Raw genomic sequence first — 17,551 nt, forward strand, 5'->3', positions numbered from 1 at the left:
TCACGGAGTGGGCATTGCATGGTTTAATTGCACCAGGGTAGTTTTGCAGCTATATGGGGAAATGACTTGTAGTTGCATCAGGGCAGCTTACAGACCTAGTGAAGTAAGTTTTAAGAGCTTGCTTACCGTTTCACAACTCCATACCACTTTCACTTTACAAGAATTTTTGGCAGATTCATTCATTGTGTACTGTGTTATTTAAATTTTTAAAAACCATTATGATGAACATATAGCAGTTGTTTAAGTATTGTTTAAGTAAATTATTTTAAGACTTACATCTAAATGTTGGGAAAATATGCTGTGTGAAAACAGCCCTTTTTGAAAACTGATTTTAGGAAAATTGACCACTACATTTATAAATTTATACTTTTTTTTTTTTTTTTTTTTTTTGCATTGAGTCAGTCTAATTTATTTCAATCAATCAAGAATGTATAATCAAATATTTCTGTGGCATATTTCCATTGTGTACATGTGTTGAGTGATAACTAATAAAATGTGAATGACAAATCATAACGTTATTAATTACCATTTCAAATACTTATATTTTCTTCTGAGAATTTATGGCGGGCTTCAAAGAAATTAACCACAAAGGCTTACTAATAAACTTGTATATTTCAGACCCATAAAAATGTCGACCTCCACAATACATCAGAGACACTAGTGTGAGAAATGCTTTACACCCAATAGCAGACCAGTAAAACATGTACATTTCCAGCCACCATGATTTATTTGTTATTAACATAAAAGGCACATTGTGTAACTGATTAAAAATAAACATTGCAATACAAATTAATAGTTCAGCTGTACTGTCTTGGTTGAGCATCATAAATCTACTTTTGGTTGCAGTGGTAATTGAATCCCATTGTTATTATTGACCAGAAATACATTAATGAGACATTAATAATATTTAATTACATCCAATGTCAGACTTCAAATGAGTCATACTGTCTAAACCTAGATGTTGGAAAACCTCATGAAGCCAAAAAAATTGCCAAACACAACCAGTTTGTTTTTACATGTTTTAAAATTACTGTTTAATTCAAAGCTGTAAAGATTTCATGATCATGTAGAACTTGATATATTTGGCAAAAAAAAAGAATGAGCGCTCAAAAGATAGTCAACATCAAGGAGAACTCAATGTAAAGCAATTTTGTTTAAAGGCACAGACAACCATATATTAATTAGGCACAAATATTCTTTTTAACAAATGAACACAGAACACAAGTTTGGTTAATACTCCCAAATCAGACATAATATTTCTTAGCCACACAATTTCTGCATCCTCTCTTTGCATTTTGACTGAAAAATGCAAATCATTTGTATATTTGTCAGAGTATATTGTACTACTCTTCCTGTTTTAATGTAACAATTTATTGCAGGGCACTATTCATAAGGATTCATTGTGCCAATGTAAGCTTTTCATGACAACGGACATAAATATACATGAAAATATAGAAAGACTTATTCCAATAGATGTCAGAAAGAATAACAAAAGCAGACATTTAGAAACAGGTTGAATAAGTCTATATAAATTTGTGTGTGTTTATGTCAAATGACATGAAAAGGCTTATCGAAATGTCATGTATCCTCATGAATTCTGCTTTACAGTAAAGTGTTACTATAAAATGTCTGTAAGCCACGGAGACACTGTTAATCCCAGTATTTGTGAAACGTCTTGCTTTCATAGGCTTTCACCCTCAAATTTTTTGTGTGTGTATTATTTGGAATTTGAGGTAGAAAAAAAAGTTAAACAGTTATGAAATGCAATAATCACAAGCAGCATCCAAATTAAGGCCTATTTCTAGATCCATTAACACATTTTCAAACCTAGAGTTTAATTTGTTAATCTCTTCAGCATTCATAAATATTTGGTTTCTTGCTTATGCAACCGCAATCCCATTCTCTTTCAGGTAGAAGGTGAATAGTCCTCCAAGTTGTGGTTTGGTCTTTGTTAAAGTATAAGTACTATCAACCTACACAGTCTTTACACACAATATTTCACTGTTAGAACTACTTTGATTATGCCAGAGGTCACTGTTGGTAAATTTCTGGAAAGATACACGCAAAAAGCTACACACTAATTATAAGCAGTAGTAAGTACTGATCTAGGCACTTAAAAATAATTTCATTTTTCTCTTAAATTAGTACCATGTCTATTAATGTTCAAAAGTGCATATATTTACTGGAGGTACCAAGGAGAGAGTGTTTCTGGGAGTTAAAGGCTTTGGTGCTGTTTCAAGATGTTAAAATGTTTTGTGCGTCTTTGGAGGCCAGTTCTACAACATTGCAGCAAAATTGTCAAGTAATTACTTTAAAATGCAAAATAGCACAATAGCATAGTCTGGATAAAACAAACTGAAGATATAACTCCACTGAAAAATTTTATCCCTGGGTTTACCTAAGCAACTTAAAAGTTCTTGATCTTACTTTTCAATTTCTACATTTTGAAAGAATACTTAAAACTGCGACGAGTTTTAGGGCCACAGCGTTGAAAAAAAAAAATAAAAAATAAAAAAAAAAAAACAAGATTTCGAGATTAAAGTCAAAATTTCGAGAAAAAAACTCGGAATAATTCTGAGAAAAAATCTCTGAATAATGCCATGGGTTCGTGCCCCGATTCAGGGTTTAAACACTAATTGCACTGTGGCCCTGATGTGGAAGAGAAGAGCGTTTATTCCTGAAATCTATACCATAGCATGACTTAAGCAACACATTGCATTCCACAGTTACACTGTGTCTGCTCCATTATACGCAGCGAATTATTCTGAGTTTTTTTCTCGGAATTCTGACTTTAATCTCTGAAACTTTTTTTTTTTTTTTTAATGCTGTGGCCCTAAAACTCCGTCGTATAAAACTCCCACAGATTGATTAAGGAATAAAATGTAGTAGAGGCCAGTTAGCAAATTATGCTAAGACAGTGGTGCAAACTGGGATATATTCCAGGGCCATACAGTTAATAAGATTAGTATTTTCTCCACCTTCCACTACTCAAAGTGAACTCTAGAAGGCCTTGGCAGAGTAGTAAATGGCTGAATCATTCATTTTATTTAATGAGGCAGAACGCGAAATGGTCTGAAACAAACCTACTTTCACACACAACTTTAAGCTAACTGGCCCTCACTAGATTTACTCCTTAATAGGCCTCTTAGCATCCCTGTATTAAACTGTTCTTATGGAAGTCAAAGATAAGGAATTACGAGCATTTCTGTTATATATTAAAATTAATTGATTAGAAAATTACTATAATGGAAATTTAGAGAAAGAAAAAAAATATCCTTAGGTAAATTTAAAATTGGAAACAAGATTATGGCACTAAAAACAATGAGGCATTTTCTTGTTCTCCTCAATAATGAAGAACCTTATTAAACATATCAAAGTGTGTTACTATGGTATCACAGCAAGTTCACACGGCGTAAAAACACCTGGTGGAAAATATAAACCTGCAAGTTTAAATATTTTATGTAAATATGTAATAAAAAATGTAAATATCCCTCTAGTGAGTGCAAATGTGAAACTCACGAGCACAATTTGCAAGTACTGATCACAATCTTGCTCTCAAACTGTCTCAAATTTTTTCAATTCTTGTATGATTTTTATCATTTCGATTTTAAACTTTCCCTCATAGTCCAAACTCTTTCCCCTCTGCCTCATTCAGAGCTTGGGTTTTGACAGTTTGGGGGCGGTTAGGTGTCATTTCTTTCAGTGAATGCTATTGCCTGAAGTCTCCTTGTTCCGTGACTCCCCGCTTCATAGACTGTATATAACCTGACTACTGGGAGAAACCTTCTACAGAAAATCAAACATGGAGGTATCATGATCATTTGAGTTTCGTTTTGAAATGAGAGAAAACGAAAAAAATAGGAGATGATTCAATACCCAAAATTATTTTTCAGAGTATGGTTCTAAGGCCTCCCTGAAGCATCTCTGTACAGTGAGAGTGGGCGAAATACAAAGTAAATGTAACTAGTGAATAGGAGTCCACTCCCAAACGAATCGCTTCTTTAAGTGTCTGGAATAGTGATCAATTCTTGGCAAATGATTCTGAGAGTCAAACGTGGCATAGAAACTATTCTCAAGCATAGAAAGAAGACTGGGCACATAAGGTAAAGTTTAAAATTGATAGTGTAAAACTATTCAAGAATAAAATAGTAATAATAACAAATTGAAAGCGATATTTTGATCAGTGCATGTGCAGTTCCTCTGTTCTTGCTCTCGAGTTTCATATTTGTGCTTGCAAGTTGGATATTTACAGCTATGAAAAGTTAAAACCTGCAGGTATATATTTTCTCCTGGGTGTTTTGCGCCCCCTACTTTTGATATTGTTGTGACACCATAGTTTTCCTATCAGCTAATTTTCAAGTATTTTTTTGCCTCACATTATTTGGGGACATATTTCCTCTGTCTCGATTTAATTGTTGTACATTAGTAGCCACCTGGTTTTGACGCTCGTGAGCACATGCACTGCCTTAAGCACATATCTGGCCTACAGACGACATGTTCCCATTTGGTGGAGCATTGGGAGGCTGTGAAGGTCAGGCCATGCTCATTAAGCTGCGTTTGCATCACAAGGGCACTCTCTGTGTTAATCGGTCTTCCACGCCCAGTTAAGAACCTTCACCACCTCCTCGTAGATCACGAACACAATGGCCACATCCATGCAGACTCGGCCAAGCCTTGGAATAGTCCCTTTGTAGAACCTAGAGCATAAACATACAGTTATGATAGCATCGACTTGCCTATATAGTTAATAACTAGTTAGGTGTTACTGTATTGCAGCATGCACATGTTCACTTACGCTGCCGGTCCTTCATGTCTCATAATCTTCATAGCACAGTCTACAGTGTTCTTATATTTGTGGGCCTCAAGACCCTAAAAACAGACATGCAGTTACCCAAAAAGTAACCATTTAGAGCACCACAGACTTCCAAACTAATTTCGCCTCCACTCACCTGCATTCTAGTCTTAATCACATCAAGTGGAGTATTACCGAATACACTGGCAGCTCCAGCTATGGCTCCAAACATTCCAGTCACCAGAGGGTTTATGGACTTGTTGGGGTTATCACCTGGTTTTAAAAAGAAAAAAATGGTTTGTTCGGTTCTGCATATTTAAATTCTAGAAGTTTTTCCTGTTTTTTATGAAACAGTTGTTCTAGTCTGCCTTAATTGGCCTATTGTCAGGAAATTTAATCCTGTCAATGCCACAACAAAAACAGTATCAGTATAAATTACCCCCAAAAGAAGTCAATATCAGAAAATAACATCAGCCAACTGATACATAATTAAACAAGAAAACAACTCTTAATGAATTTCATTTCTGACACAGTAAAAAAATCTAATTAAATACAGACCTTTATACCAGTTTCTCAAGGAGGTCATAACATAAAAACGAATAGCTTGGTTTGATCCTTGCTTCAATACTGTTGCTGTCAATCCCTGATATGTTCCCTTAAAGCCTGAAAAGAACAGAACAGTTCATGTTAAACACATAAAAACACTTGATAATAATAGAGGCAGAGGTTAGGAAATGTAAGTACAAATTCTAGTCCTGTTAATTCATGTCCAACAGCTACCATAGGGTTTTATTTATTCATAAAGTAGATAGTATATAGTCCCTGAACATTGGGCTGTGGAGCAATGCAGCAACATTTGATTTGTTTGGGATGAGTTGGAGAGGTGTTTGTGAAACAAAACTAATGATCTAACGTCAGTACCTGACCTCACTAATGTTTTTGTTGTGGAATGTCATCAGGTTCTCAGAGCAAATTTCAAATATCTACTGGAAAGCCTTCTCAAAAGAGTAGAAGCTGTTAATGCTGCAAAGGGGTACAGACTATTTACTAATGTTTAATTAGTATCACTGATTTCAGAAGAAGTGTCAGATGATCAGTTGTCCATATAACACTGTATGTTATATCAAACATTCCTCAAGTGCCTAAGATTTTGCACAGCACTGTATAGCCATCTATCACTATAACTTTTCTGAACAGTACTATTAATATTACTAAGACTTTGTATAATATTCATACATTAAATCAATTATTCATTCATTCGTCACTCATTTTCTGTAGCCAGCTGCTTTTGGCCCAGACCATTAAAATGAAGTATACTTTGCATAAAAAACAGATTGTGACCAGCCCATTTAAGGTTATGACAAACAGTGGTTTATTAATCTTTGTTTTTAAAAAGGTGCACAAAATGACCCTTTGAATTAGCTCCAGATTTACTGAGATTCAAAAGACTTGAATATAAAAAATACATACAGTCTTGTATACATGAAGAACATTCTGAATTTAATGAATGAATGCAAGCTGCAATCTGTTTAAGCTCTGATAGGTGGCAGTGCAGTTAAACTTTACAAACCTTGTGTCCTGACTATTTCCCTTACACCATGGAAAAAGCCTCGATACTTGGGGTTCGCTGAGGTCTGGTCATGGATAAATTTTACCTGAAATTTGAGGAATATAATAATATTCAGTACTATAACTTGAAGGAAACCAGTTCAGAGTCATAATTTATCTGCTTTACATATATACATACATATGTTTACAGCATAAAAAGTATCACATAATTATTGCTTAATTCATCAAATAAGATGGCGACATTCTAGCCCAGCCACTAAAAACCACTCTTTAGATACATTAATGCAATTAATTCTAAATAATCTCTTATACCTTCATTCAGACCTAAAGCGCTTGTAAATGATGACTGTGACTAAAAGCTAAGTGAGAACTACTGCTGAATTAATGGCCCACGATTAATATCTGCACCTCCCGTACCTTTATTGTCTCCATAGGGCACACCACCACTATAGCCTCGGCCACACCCGCCCCCAGACCACAGATCAGCCCTCGCGTACTGTCCAGCTTCCCAGACTCATCCCTCATCTTATTACTGAGGAACTCGAACACTCCAAACCTAAGGAGAAAGAGGAAAACAAAGTGTTCTCAAAGTGTATATTTTTGAACTGGAGATAAAAGGCCATTGTAGCATGTTATGGCAGCATATGAACACCAATTTGCAGTGCAAGAACTATGCATTCTGATGTAGTTATCTATAATGATAAACATAATGTCTTTGACGTAAAACTTTGATTAGCATTTCTTGTGTACTTACGTTACAAGTACATTAAAAGCCAGTTAATTTGTTTTAAGCTAATTATACAATTAGGGGTGGCATGGTGGTGCAGCAGGTAGTGTCGCAGTCAAACAGCTCCAGGGACCTGGAGGTTGTGGGTTAGAGTCCCGCTCCAGGTGACTGTCTGTGAGGAGTTTGGTGTGTTCGCCCTGGGTCCGCGTGGGTTTCCTCTGGGTGCTCCGGTTTCCTCCCACAGTCCAAAAACACACGTTGCTAGGTGGATTGGCGACTCTAACGTGTCCGTAGGTGTGAGTGTGTAAGTGAATGTGTGAGTGTGTGTGTGTTGCCCTGTGAAGGACTGGCGCCCCCTCCAGGGTGTATTCCCGCCTTGCGCCCAATGTTTCCAGGTAGGCTCTGGACCTGAACTGGATAAGCGGTTATAGATGAATGAATGAATAATTATGCAATTAGCTAACTGATGTACATACAGTACTTATCAACTACTTTGTCTCCATAGTTCCAGTGCAAAACTAAATAAACAAACTTAAGTCACAAACCATAACTTGTATAATTGTTTCAAATTATTTTCTTACCATGCACTCAATTTAAAAGTTAATCGAAGGCTAAAATGTGACATTATGTAAATGTCCTCCAGCTGACTCAAAATTTAGAATCAAAATTCATGAACACAACCACCATCTTAATACAGTTACATTTACATGGCTGGTAATGAATAGCAGGATGAAGAATTTAACATGAGACAGTGTGTGTTTTACTGAACTATTACATGCTTACCTTACTGCTGCTTTGGGGATGGAACCATACAGCAGTGAGCTAAGACCCCGGTACAGGCCTTTCACCCCATGGCCCTGGACTGTTTGTTTCACACAGTCAACTGTGGAAAAAAAAAAGACAAAGTTTTTAAATTGTTATAAAAAAAATGTAATAATGAAATTAACTTTAGCTTTTTAATTTTGCTGTTTACAATCTCAACATTGAAGGATCCACTAAGAAACTTTGGGAGATTTAAATTCAAATTATAATCTTCTACAAATGTTTCAGCAACTTTTGAATGACATATGGGTTTTCCAATAATAATTTATTAAAGAAATAAATGGTGGCTGGAAGCACCTTTAAGGAATCTGCAGGAGTGGTAATGTGAAGAACCCCTAAAAGATATTCCAGATATGTTTTCTTTATAGAGTTTCTGTATTTCTTTCAAAAAAGACAACAACAGACAGTGGAGACAGCCAGCTAGACATAGCCAACGTGTCCTATGTAGATTTAAAACATGGAAAATCTTCTACCATACAAATGATCCCTGTGCAATCTGCTTAAAATCCAAATAAAGTTCTAACTCATCAGTTAGTATTATAGGCAGAATTACATTTATTATAAATGGTAAAATATAAATTGTACATAAGGTCATTTTTAAATGGCAACTATATGAGGCAAGTGTGTGATGACATAAAATGTCTTCAATAATAAAATTAATATGTAAAAAGTCAAGTTCTGGCTGACTGAATGCCATTAGACTTGTCAGAATTGTCAAATCTGATCTGACAATCAGGAGACTACTGGTCATCCTGAGGTTTCATTTTGTTTCATTAGAGTTTAACTGCTTGGCAAAAATCTGCAGCATAAGTGGTAAATCATTGATTAAGTCAAATGACCAGAGTGACCGCTGATCAAATGTGTCACAAGAACGTGACAAATCCATTGGCAATGGCACAGTAGCTGCTCAGTGGAACAATCAGTGCTGGCAAACATGTTGTGAAGAAAAAGGGGGCTACTTTCCAAAGTCCAGGGACTCTGGAACACTGATAAAGCTGTGATCAGTGCCGGAGATATCAGAAAGGGGCTCTTGCTAACAGCGCACTTTGTCCTACCAATTTAACATTGCTTCTTTTCTTCGAATGAACCCTGGTACTGTCCCCACCCAAACACATTTGTAGCATGTTCAAACATTTAAAACAAAGGTACAAGTAGTAAGATCTGAGGAAATATCAAGTACCTTACAGGACAAAACACAAAAGTCCAGTAACTGTTCAAGAACTGTACACTTTATACTCATCAGCACACAATGGACACAGAGTGACTCTGATTTTAACACTGTATAATATAAAGTTATTTATCACACTGGAAACAAAAACAAAATCCAGAGCACTATGATGGTGTTTAATCTATTTTTACAGATAACAGCAAGTCAAACAGTTACAAAAAGAACATATAAACCAATTATATATAAAATGTGTGACTAAATTTGAACAAAACTAATTGGGGGGCATAGGTTATGCTAAAATAGGTTTCCGTTACCTATTTTAGCATGAACAAGGAAAAGAACCAACCTCAGACACCAAAAACATCTTTGTTAATCACTATATGCCTCTGAATTTGTGTCACTCTGTAGTAGGCGTCATGACTTTAATGGGAACTCTGGGTTCAGGTAAACATTTTCTATGATAACAATAATTTTGCTGCCTTGTGGAAAGCTAAAATGCTACAAAGCCTAAGCTTTGTCCTGTCACTGGTTCCTCTGAATTACTATCTTTAGCAGTTGAAATACAAGTAATTCTAAATACACAGTACAGACTAGCTGAAATACCTTTTGGACGAGACATAAAATTACTTGTACGTACAATTCAGCATTATGCATTTTCAGCATTTTATGCTGAAAAACTGCCAGTCCCACTCTTGTCTACTACCTCCAAAACCACGTAAATACCACCTTTGACAAAGCTATTTGCTTTTTGTTTGGTATTTTGGTATTTTGTTGATGCTGCTAGTCAGTCCATTGACCTCGGTTCAGTGTGTAGCAGTGTCCACCTGCATGTATGAATAGTTGTAGCTTGGCATCCTAATTCAGAGGATTCTCATTCTGAAGGCAAACATGTATATGGCAAAACATATTACTTTGTAATACACTCATTCACCACAAAGAGATATTGTGGCAGAATATCCTTTTAAAAGCAACACTGTTTGATATGTCACCACAAACATTCATGTAAAACACTATACACACATGAAAAAGGGGTTTGAAATATGATACACACCGATGCCTTTGTAACGTGGGGGGTTTGCCTTCTCATCTAGTTGTAACTGTGTCTTCACATACTCTGTGGGGAAAGTGATGCAGATTTCTATCCCACCAGCAATTCCACCTGGAAAAACAGAGAGAGAGAGGATTCACTCACACCAGCCACTGTTAAAACAAACAATTACACCCTAAAACGTGGAAAATATCATTATTGTTGAAAATATGGAATTGCAGGTCATATCTAAATATAATTTAAAAAGGGTCCATAATCATAGAAAAATATATATATAGTTTTAAAACATACTGGTCGTCCCTCTTCAATATACGGACAATAAGCTGAAAATTTTTGAGTCACAATAAACCCAATGCATTTTAAAAGAATTGCATTTATGCTTATTCACATTTATCACTTTAAAAAGCACCATAACAAAACATAACAAGGGACACAGGTTGGAAAATGATGAAATACAAATTTGTGTTTTTATAAGAAATAAATAATGTAATATTGTATAAACTCGCATAAATTATCTATTTAGGGGAAATAATGCAAGAAATCTGTAGCATTAGTCATGTAAGTCTTTATTTTCATTATTAAAATACGCCTAAAAATGGGTAATATTAAGCTAACCATGCTACAAATGAATATATTTAAACTGAATGTTGGGAGTTTTTGAGAATTTGAAAAATGTAGTGCATAGTTTGAGGCTATTCAAAGGAGGTTCACAATATGCTTGGGCCTCCTTAAATTTTTTCAGCTTTGTGTGTCTGCAGTTAATCAGAAAACATCAAGGGGGCGGGTGCCAGGCTGCTATTGGCTCGGTGAGGTTCTGCCCACTGAAAACTCCCCTGGACTGCAAAGCCCAGGTCCTGCTGCTTAACAGGATATGTGTTTTTTCAAATATTACCACATGCTCTGTACACGTCTAAATTCCTGCTGCAGCTTAGCAGCTGTTAATTACATACCATTCACTGCAAACATTTAAAGAAGGATCTGATCAGGATAAAAGGATCATTGTGTGAATTCAGAGAGTTTTGATGGATTACAGTGACTTGTCTATCAACAAGTCTATCAACAGTCAGAGAGGATAATATCATACAAATGATTGCGTCTTAAATTTATAGTTCTTTACTATAACGTTATCAACCACAATGGGAATTAACTTTCCCTCTTCCTTATATGCATCCAGTGAACCACTCATATTCACAATTAGAAACCCATAAAACAAGACTACAGATTCGTTTCAGTGGAGCAGAATAAATTAAAACCTCTTAATCTTAAACCAGAGCTGCTGCTGAAACTAATGGCACAAGATGTGTAATGTACACAATTTTTCCACAAAAGCCAGAGACTATAAGGACAGAATGTTTTTTTTTAATACCAGAATGACATTTCAGCATCTGTTATCAATGTAAATGAAATAGAACATAAAGTAGATATTGAGCAGAAAACATATTCAGAAATTGCAACAATTAAATGTAAACATTATAATTTTCCACATTATGTATCCAGGCTTTGCTTTCACTACAGATTGATTGATTTTGAGTGACCCACTTTCATTTTTTCTGCAAGCAATATATTTCTAACCTTCAAAATTCAAGGTTCAAGTCTTGAAGATTAGTTGCATTTCAAGCTTCTCACAACCTCAAGCCCTGGGTCTGGTCTCTGGGGTTCCCATATTTCTGAGAACACTAAAACCCATAATATTGCATTTAAATTTAATCTCTCCTGGAGTCCAGTGGAGGCAATCAGCAGTGGGTGTACAGAAGAGATTTGGAAACAAGACAGCTATGGAAATGAGAAGCAAGTTTTGTCTGGTGACAGCTAATCAGATACTTAAGTGTACCACAGACAATGTAGTCAACCCCTGAGTTCTTTTTAAAAGAGCATGTTAACACCAGTGAGGGTTTTATTTAATAATGGCTCAAAAAAAAGTCATAGTCAGTTACTTTTAAGACATTAATAATTGTATATGTATTACTTTGTGATCAGTTATACCAATTATTTTATCCTTTTATTGTAGCCCAAGAAAGTATCAAAAGGATAACAATAGAACCATATAAACTTTAGTTGCTGGCTTGACATCATGAAAACTGGCCTGGCTACGATCCCATTCATTCATTCATTGTCTGTAACCGTGTATTCAGTTCAGGGCCGCGGTGGGTCTGGAGCCTACCCAGAATCACTGGGTGCAAGGCGGATCCAATCCATATCAATATTATCCTCATTCTTCACAATCTTTGTCATCATTCTGCTAGAATGAATATGCAGTTCTCTGACATGGACACACTCTTCTGGCCTCTCAATTTAAAAAGAAAACATTTTCACCCACACAACTGCCACTCATTAGATGTTTTTTATTTCACAACGCGTTCCCTGTAAACTCTAGAGACAATTACTTAACATCTCTGGATGGCAGTTGGAACCACCATGTCTGGCACAAACCATCACAGAATAGACAAATTTCCTAGCTCATCCTGCACTTTATTCATTCTAATGTAACATGTAATATGTATGTTCTCTTGAATATATTTGCATGCTTTATTTTCTGAACAGCAGAAGGACCCAAACTTCAGATGTAGAGAGTGTGGAGAAGCCAATGAACTGCCAGCAGAGAATGCTGTAAGCCCAGACGACAGCTTGTGGCACTCCGCTGCTGTTGCCAGGGGTCACCATCAGTTTCTTACCATGTGTTTAAACCTGGGTTACCTCTAATCTGAGGAAACCTGAGGGCACCTCTAATCATTCATATATATATATATATATATATATGTATAAAATCATTAAGCCGATGATGTTTGAATATGTTTGAAAGTCATAAGGCTGAATTTTGACTTCTTATTTTCCAGATTCTTACCACACAAATTGTCATTAGGTCTCAAATAGGCTTGAAATGATTTCTTATTCTTAAATTATGATATGAATAATCATTTATATGCACATGCCTTTGTGAGGCCTAATGATGATGTGTACATATTAAACAAAAAAAACAAAAAAAATCAAACATTAACAAGTCGTCTGCTTATGCTTTAAACAATATCCCACCTGGCTCTTCAAGACTATATCTGTCTAACAAAATCTGCAAACTTCATATTAATCTAACAGTGATGGAGTAGCTGTTTTACAAGTTTAAAAAACCCAAGTTCTGCAGGTACCAGTATACTTGTTTAACAGGTCTTTCACGGACAGCCTCTAACAGATTTTTGACCTGTTCAGCAGGTTTCTTTAGCAGAGCAGGCAAAGTGTTTTAGGAGGAATGATCTTGAAAGTTGGAATTTTGATTTATTTGTCGCAGTTTGCCTAGAGCATGTCGTGAGTTTTGTAAAGCATTGTGCTGAAATGCTAATGTTCATTAGAGTCAATCAAATCTCAGTATACAAATGCTCCTGGGTAGCACAGTGATTAGAAAATCAGCGGTATTCCCCTTGTGCATTATTCATTACCTAAAACCCTGCTGACTTCAGACTATCAGTATGAGAGCAAAGGTTATATGTTAGTTCTGTGCAACACAAGCAGAATAACCAGGAGAAGTGGCAAATGTAGCAACTTCAATGTTCAGTATATTAAGAAGAATGGAGTACATGCAGTATAACATTTAGTTTATTATTGTGCACGTTCACAGTAATGAACTAATAAAACCAAAGCTCCTGCAAAACTATAGGAAAAGTCCATAGTGTGTGTTAATCACAAATCGTGATGTCTTTTTTGGTGCTGAATCGTTTGATTCACTGAGCCAATGCTGACTGTTCATGTCGGTGTGCAAATGTCTTTACAAACTTTAAGAGTACATCTACTGTTATGTTATCTGAGAGATATCTCATAAGATGTGCCACTAGCACAATTTACAGTTAGTTAATGGAAATATGTATGAAAATAGGCATTTATTTTTTAAACTAAATGGTTCCCAGAAGGTTTAATTCAATATTAGGGATGTAGAAACAGGCAAGTTATATTGTTTTATTATTCAAAGGGGAGTCCGATAAATATTCTAAATTACTGTATCAACTTTGACAAAAAGAAATGACAGGCACAAGACGTCTGACGTGTTTGATGCCTTTGTAAATGCTTTACATACATTTATTATATGAAATAGTCATAAAACAAGAGCACAGAGAAACTAGGCAAGTCTAGTTTTGCCACCTCACCATTAGCCATATTCACCGAGGTGTTTCTGGCATTTCAAAAAGCCCAAAATACACACCCTTGGCATTAGAAGGTCTGGAGAAGCTTTGGTGCCTCATATCAATGTCTTTGTTTACATGTGGTTTTTATTATGTGATTGTGTTTTACAAAAAATATGGAAGGACGTTTTGTTCATAATATATAACTCCGGCATCAGTTTTTCATGTTAATTTTATTTAAAGATAAATACTAAATGATCTACCACCAAAGAACAAAGAAGACCAAGAATGTTTTGTTGATTTTAAGAGTTTAATGTGGCTGTGTGCAGCTATATGGAGTTCTCCCCACCACTTCCCTTTACAATATTTCAGGCAAATACGCACACTCACATGAAATAACACAAATGCATCAGTCCTCCACTCTCTGTGAGATATAACACGTGTGTAAATGTTGTGGAGTTCTAAGTTGTCCTGCTAAGCTTCTGAACTAACCAATGCCGAGCCAAGTCTCTGGCCAACGTAAATGGTGCCACGCCAAACACAACCCCAGAAACACACAAACAGAGCATGTTCCTGTGTTATTTGCTATCATTCAGCCACAGTTCATGCTGAAGAACCTACTGTTCTTTGGTTCCAGCTGGGAATTAATTTTTCTGGTTCGCGAACCAGTTAATGTCGGTGGAAACACGCTGAACGGTTCCAAATTTAGTTCACGAACTGGAATGTTAAATATGGCTGACCTAACAACAGACGGTGTAGTAGCACCACCTTAAGTTCATTCTGTGAAATATGGCTGATCTAACAGTTCCTACTCACTCATACCTGTTTCAACATTAGGAGACAGTCAGTCAGTCAGTCAGTAAGCGAAAATGCCTCTTCTAGGCTGGCCAATACCCAACAAAACTTTATAAGGTTTACATCATAATCATAGTTCATAATCACCATTATATTTTTAAAAAATCAAAAGGCAAGATTAAGTTCACTGGTTACTTTGGACCCTAAATAAAATGGCTATATTTGCATTGTCAAAATAATAAACCAATTTCCTGTGTTCCTTGTATTTGTTGGTAGGTATTGGTATTGTTTTTCCTGCTATGCCCAATTTGACATCAAATCAGCTTGAAAGACTTTAAATATCAGTGACTGAATTGTGTTTGATCAGACACCGCTATGTATCACTGATAGCAACCATTCAGGCTTCATGCATTTTCTTCCGTTTAGTAACTCACAAACCCCATTCCACTCAAAACATTTATGTTCTTCTATTTCTCAGCATCATGTCATTTGGTTGTTCATGCATCTAGAAAAGTCAAACACTTGAACTACAGAGGGGTTAGGAACAAGGCCATGCAGCACAATTGGGGCAGAAAGAACTGCCGTGAAAATGCATTTGGCTTCACACACATATGTCACAATACTAACACTAGGTTTAAAGAATTATCTGATGGACAACTAGAGCTTTGTGAGTATGTTGCATATTTAGAAAGACTAAATACACTGGGACATCAAATTTAGACAGGCACATTATTACTGCATTATTTACTTAAAACAAACAAAAAAAAGTGTTGTTAAAAAAAAAAACATTTCTTTTTAAAAATGAGATTTTAAGTAGCACTATGGTAATGGGTTCCATGCTGCAGACAGTAGTTCAATGCCTGGCCCAGGCAATCACTCCACGCTACAGGACTAAGACTCTTTGGAGAAGCCCAATAATGCTTCACTACATGTGACATGACATGACCTGGATAAGATCATCTGGATACGATCATCTGCCAAATGCATAAATGATTTAAAATACATTTTAAAAATGTCGTTTCAAGACACTGCATGTTCCCTTGAAATCATTTTTAATAGCCCCAAAATAGAGAATTCAGGCAACAAAGGTTTCTTATGTCATAAACCTAAGGAACCAATCATGTCAACTCGGAGGACAGTGCTTTAGAGTTTCAGGCAAGTGGTGGAAGGGTAAGAAGGAATAGCAGAAACGACTAATTCCATACTCATAGATATATACAAAATTTTAAAATGAAACTTTTATGCATTTGAGAGAATTTAGTTAGAGTCTAACGCCTAAAATGCTTTCTAGTGACAGAAAACAAAGTCAAACGTATATAAAACTAAAACTGTTCACGAGTAGGCCTACAAGAGGGACAAAATGACCTGTTACTAGTTTTGGAACCATTCATTTGCGTTCAGACCACAAGGGTATAATTCCACTGAACTTCAAACATCCAGGAAAGCACAGGACCAGGGGTGGGTTACTTCAGGAGAACCAAAACACACTCAGAAAACCACATGCCAGGACACACCATATACTTGCCTGTGTTGTGCTGCTGCCTTATTTGAGACTCTGAGTAGGTTTAAGGGTCCTGTGGAACTGTTGAGAGCACCAGCAGTGTTGCTATTTGCTATGAAATCTCTGGAGATTTCTAAAGCACGTAAAGAGTCAGAAGGCAAAGTAAACCGATAGGTGCAGTTCAGGTGCTGAGAAAATGTTTCCAATGTTTCACTTTACTTAAAAAAATAGGTCTCTGTTTTAAAAGTACAACTTGCAGAACGGCCTTAAGGAGCAAGAAATGTGAGGTGAACTTACCAGCTAAAATGGCTTTTCCAGGGTGCGTTAGTTTCGCCTTGCCCGCCGGCGCCGCTGCAGATAAACAGTGGGGTCTGTGGAAGGGGCTCACGAATTTCCCTAATTTCGGGTCTCCTGACATGTTTAGGTCTTTGTACGGAGATTTGTAAACTATGTCCGACCTCGGCTACCGGCTGACCTCTCAAAACCGTATATTACACACTGCTACCGCGGACATAAACTTCGGTACCGTCTCCACAGAGCAGATTTGGTGTTTTCTTGACAGCCCGAAGTTCACTGAGCGCCCTGTTCCTGTCAGTGTTGGGGCGAAGCGGTTGAACATCATTCTGAGGGCGGGGCGCTTGCTTTCTCTAGCTCCACGTAGCGCCATATTTTTCACAAACAAACAATTTTAAGGTGGACCGACCTCTTTGTCGTTGTCTCTTAAAGACCTCGCCACATCATGTCACATCAAAGGACGTAAATTAATACTTTAATTTTAAATACTTTAATTAATACTTTAATTATGGGTTACGTGTTAAAAAAATGTAACTGTAACTGGTCAGATAAGAGTTACGAATCCAAACAGTCGTGGGAACAAAGGCTAAATGTCAATAATTACAACAAGCAGAACAAACAGATACACGATTTTGCAATAACACAACTATAAAAACATAAATGTCCTTTTATAAAAGGGACTTGTTGCTTATCGACGTAACCTCTTGTTGGGGGGTCATTTTGATGGAA

General features: G+C 36.3%; 1 protein-coding gene across 1 annotated transcript; it reads right to left on the reverse strand.

Annotated features, from left to right (window-relative positions):
- Positions 1 to 625: 625 nt before the first annotated feature.
- slc25a1b (slc25a1 solute carrier family 25 member 1b) lies at positions 626 to 17,147 on the reverse strand. The gene is made up of 9 exons (XM_066651418.1): positions 16,826 to 17,147; positions 10,130 to 10,237; positions 7,872 to 7,971; positions 6,779 to 6,917; positions 6,363 to 6,447; positions 5,351 to 5,455; positions 4,950 to 5,065; positions 4,796 to 4,869; positions 626 to 4,697 (listed from the first exon to the last, which is right to left on the reverse strand). The coding sequence occupies exons 1-9, from the start codon at positions 16,944 to 16,946 to the stop codon at positions 4,583 to 4,585; spliced, it is 963 nt and encodes a 320-aa protein (XP_066507515.1). The 5' UTR covers positions 16,947 to 17,147; the 3' UTR covers positions 626 to 4,582.
- Positions 17,148 to 17,551: the final 404 nt, after the last annotated feature.

Source organism: Hoplias malabaricus, chromosome 18 (assembly GCF_029633855.1).
Source record: "Hoplias malabaricus isolate fHopMal1 chromosome 18, fHopMal1.hap1, whole genome shotgun sequence".
In the NCBI taxonomy this organism is placed as follows: domain Eukaryota; kingdom Metazoa; phylum Chordata; class Actinopteri; order Characiformes; family Erythrinidae; genus Hoplias; species Hoplias malabaricus.

What these genes read in the sequence shown, in the direction of transcription:
- slc25a1b (XM_066651418.1), bottom strand. Translation starts at nt 16,946, where the DNA reads ATGTCAGGAGACCCGAAATTAGGGAAATTCGTGAGCCCCTTCCACAGA. An exon ending in GCCCTATGGAGACAATAAAG is followed by an intron (nt 6,448 to 6,778) that starts GTACGGGAGGTG and finishes CTCAAATTTCAG; the next exon opens with GTAAAATTTATCCATGACCA. An exon ending in CTTGAGAAACTGGTATAAAG is followed by an intron (nt 5,066 to 5,350) that starts GTCTGTATTTAA and finishes TTTTAAAACCAG; the next exon opens with GTGATAACCCCAACAAGTCC.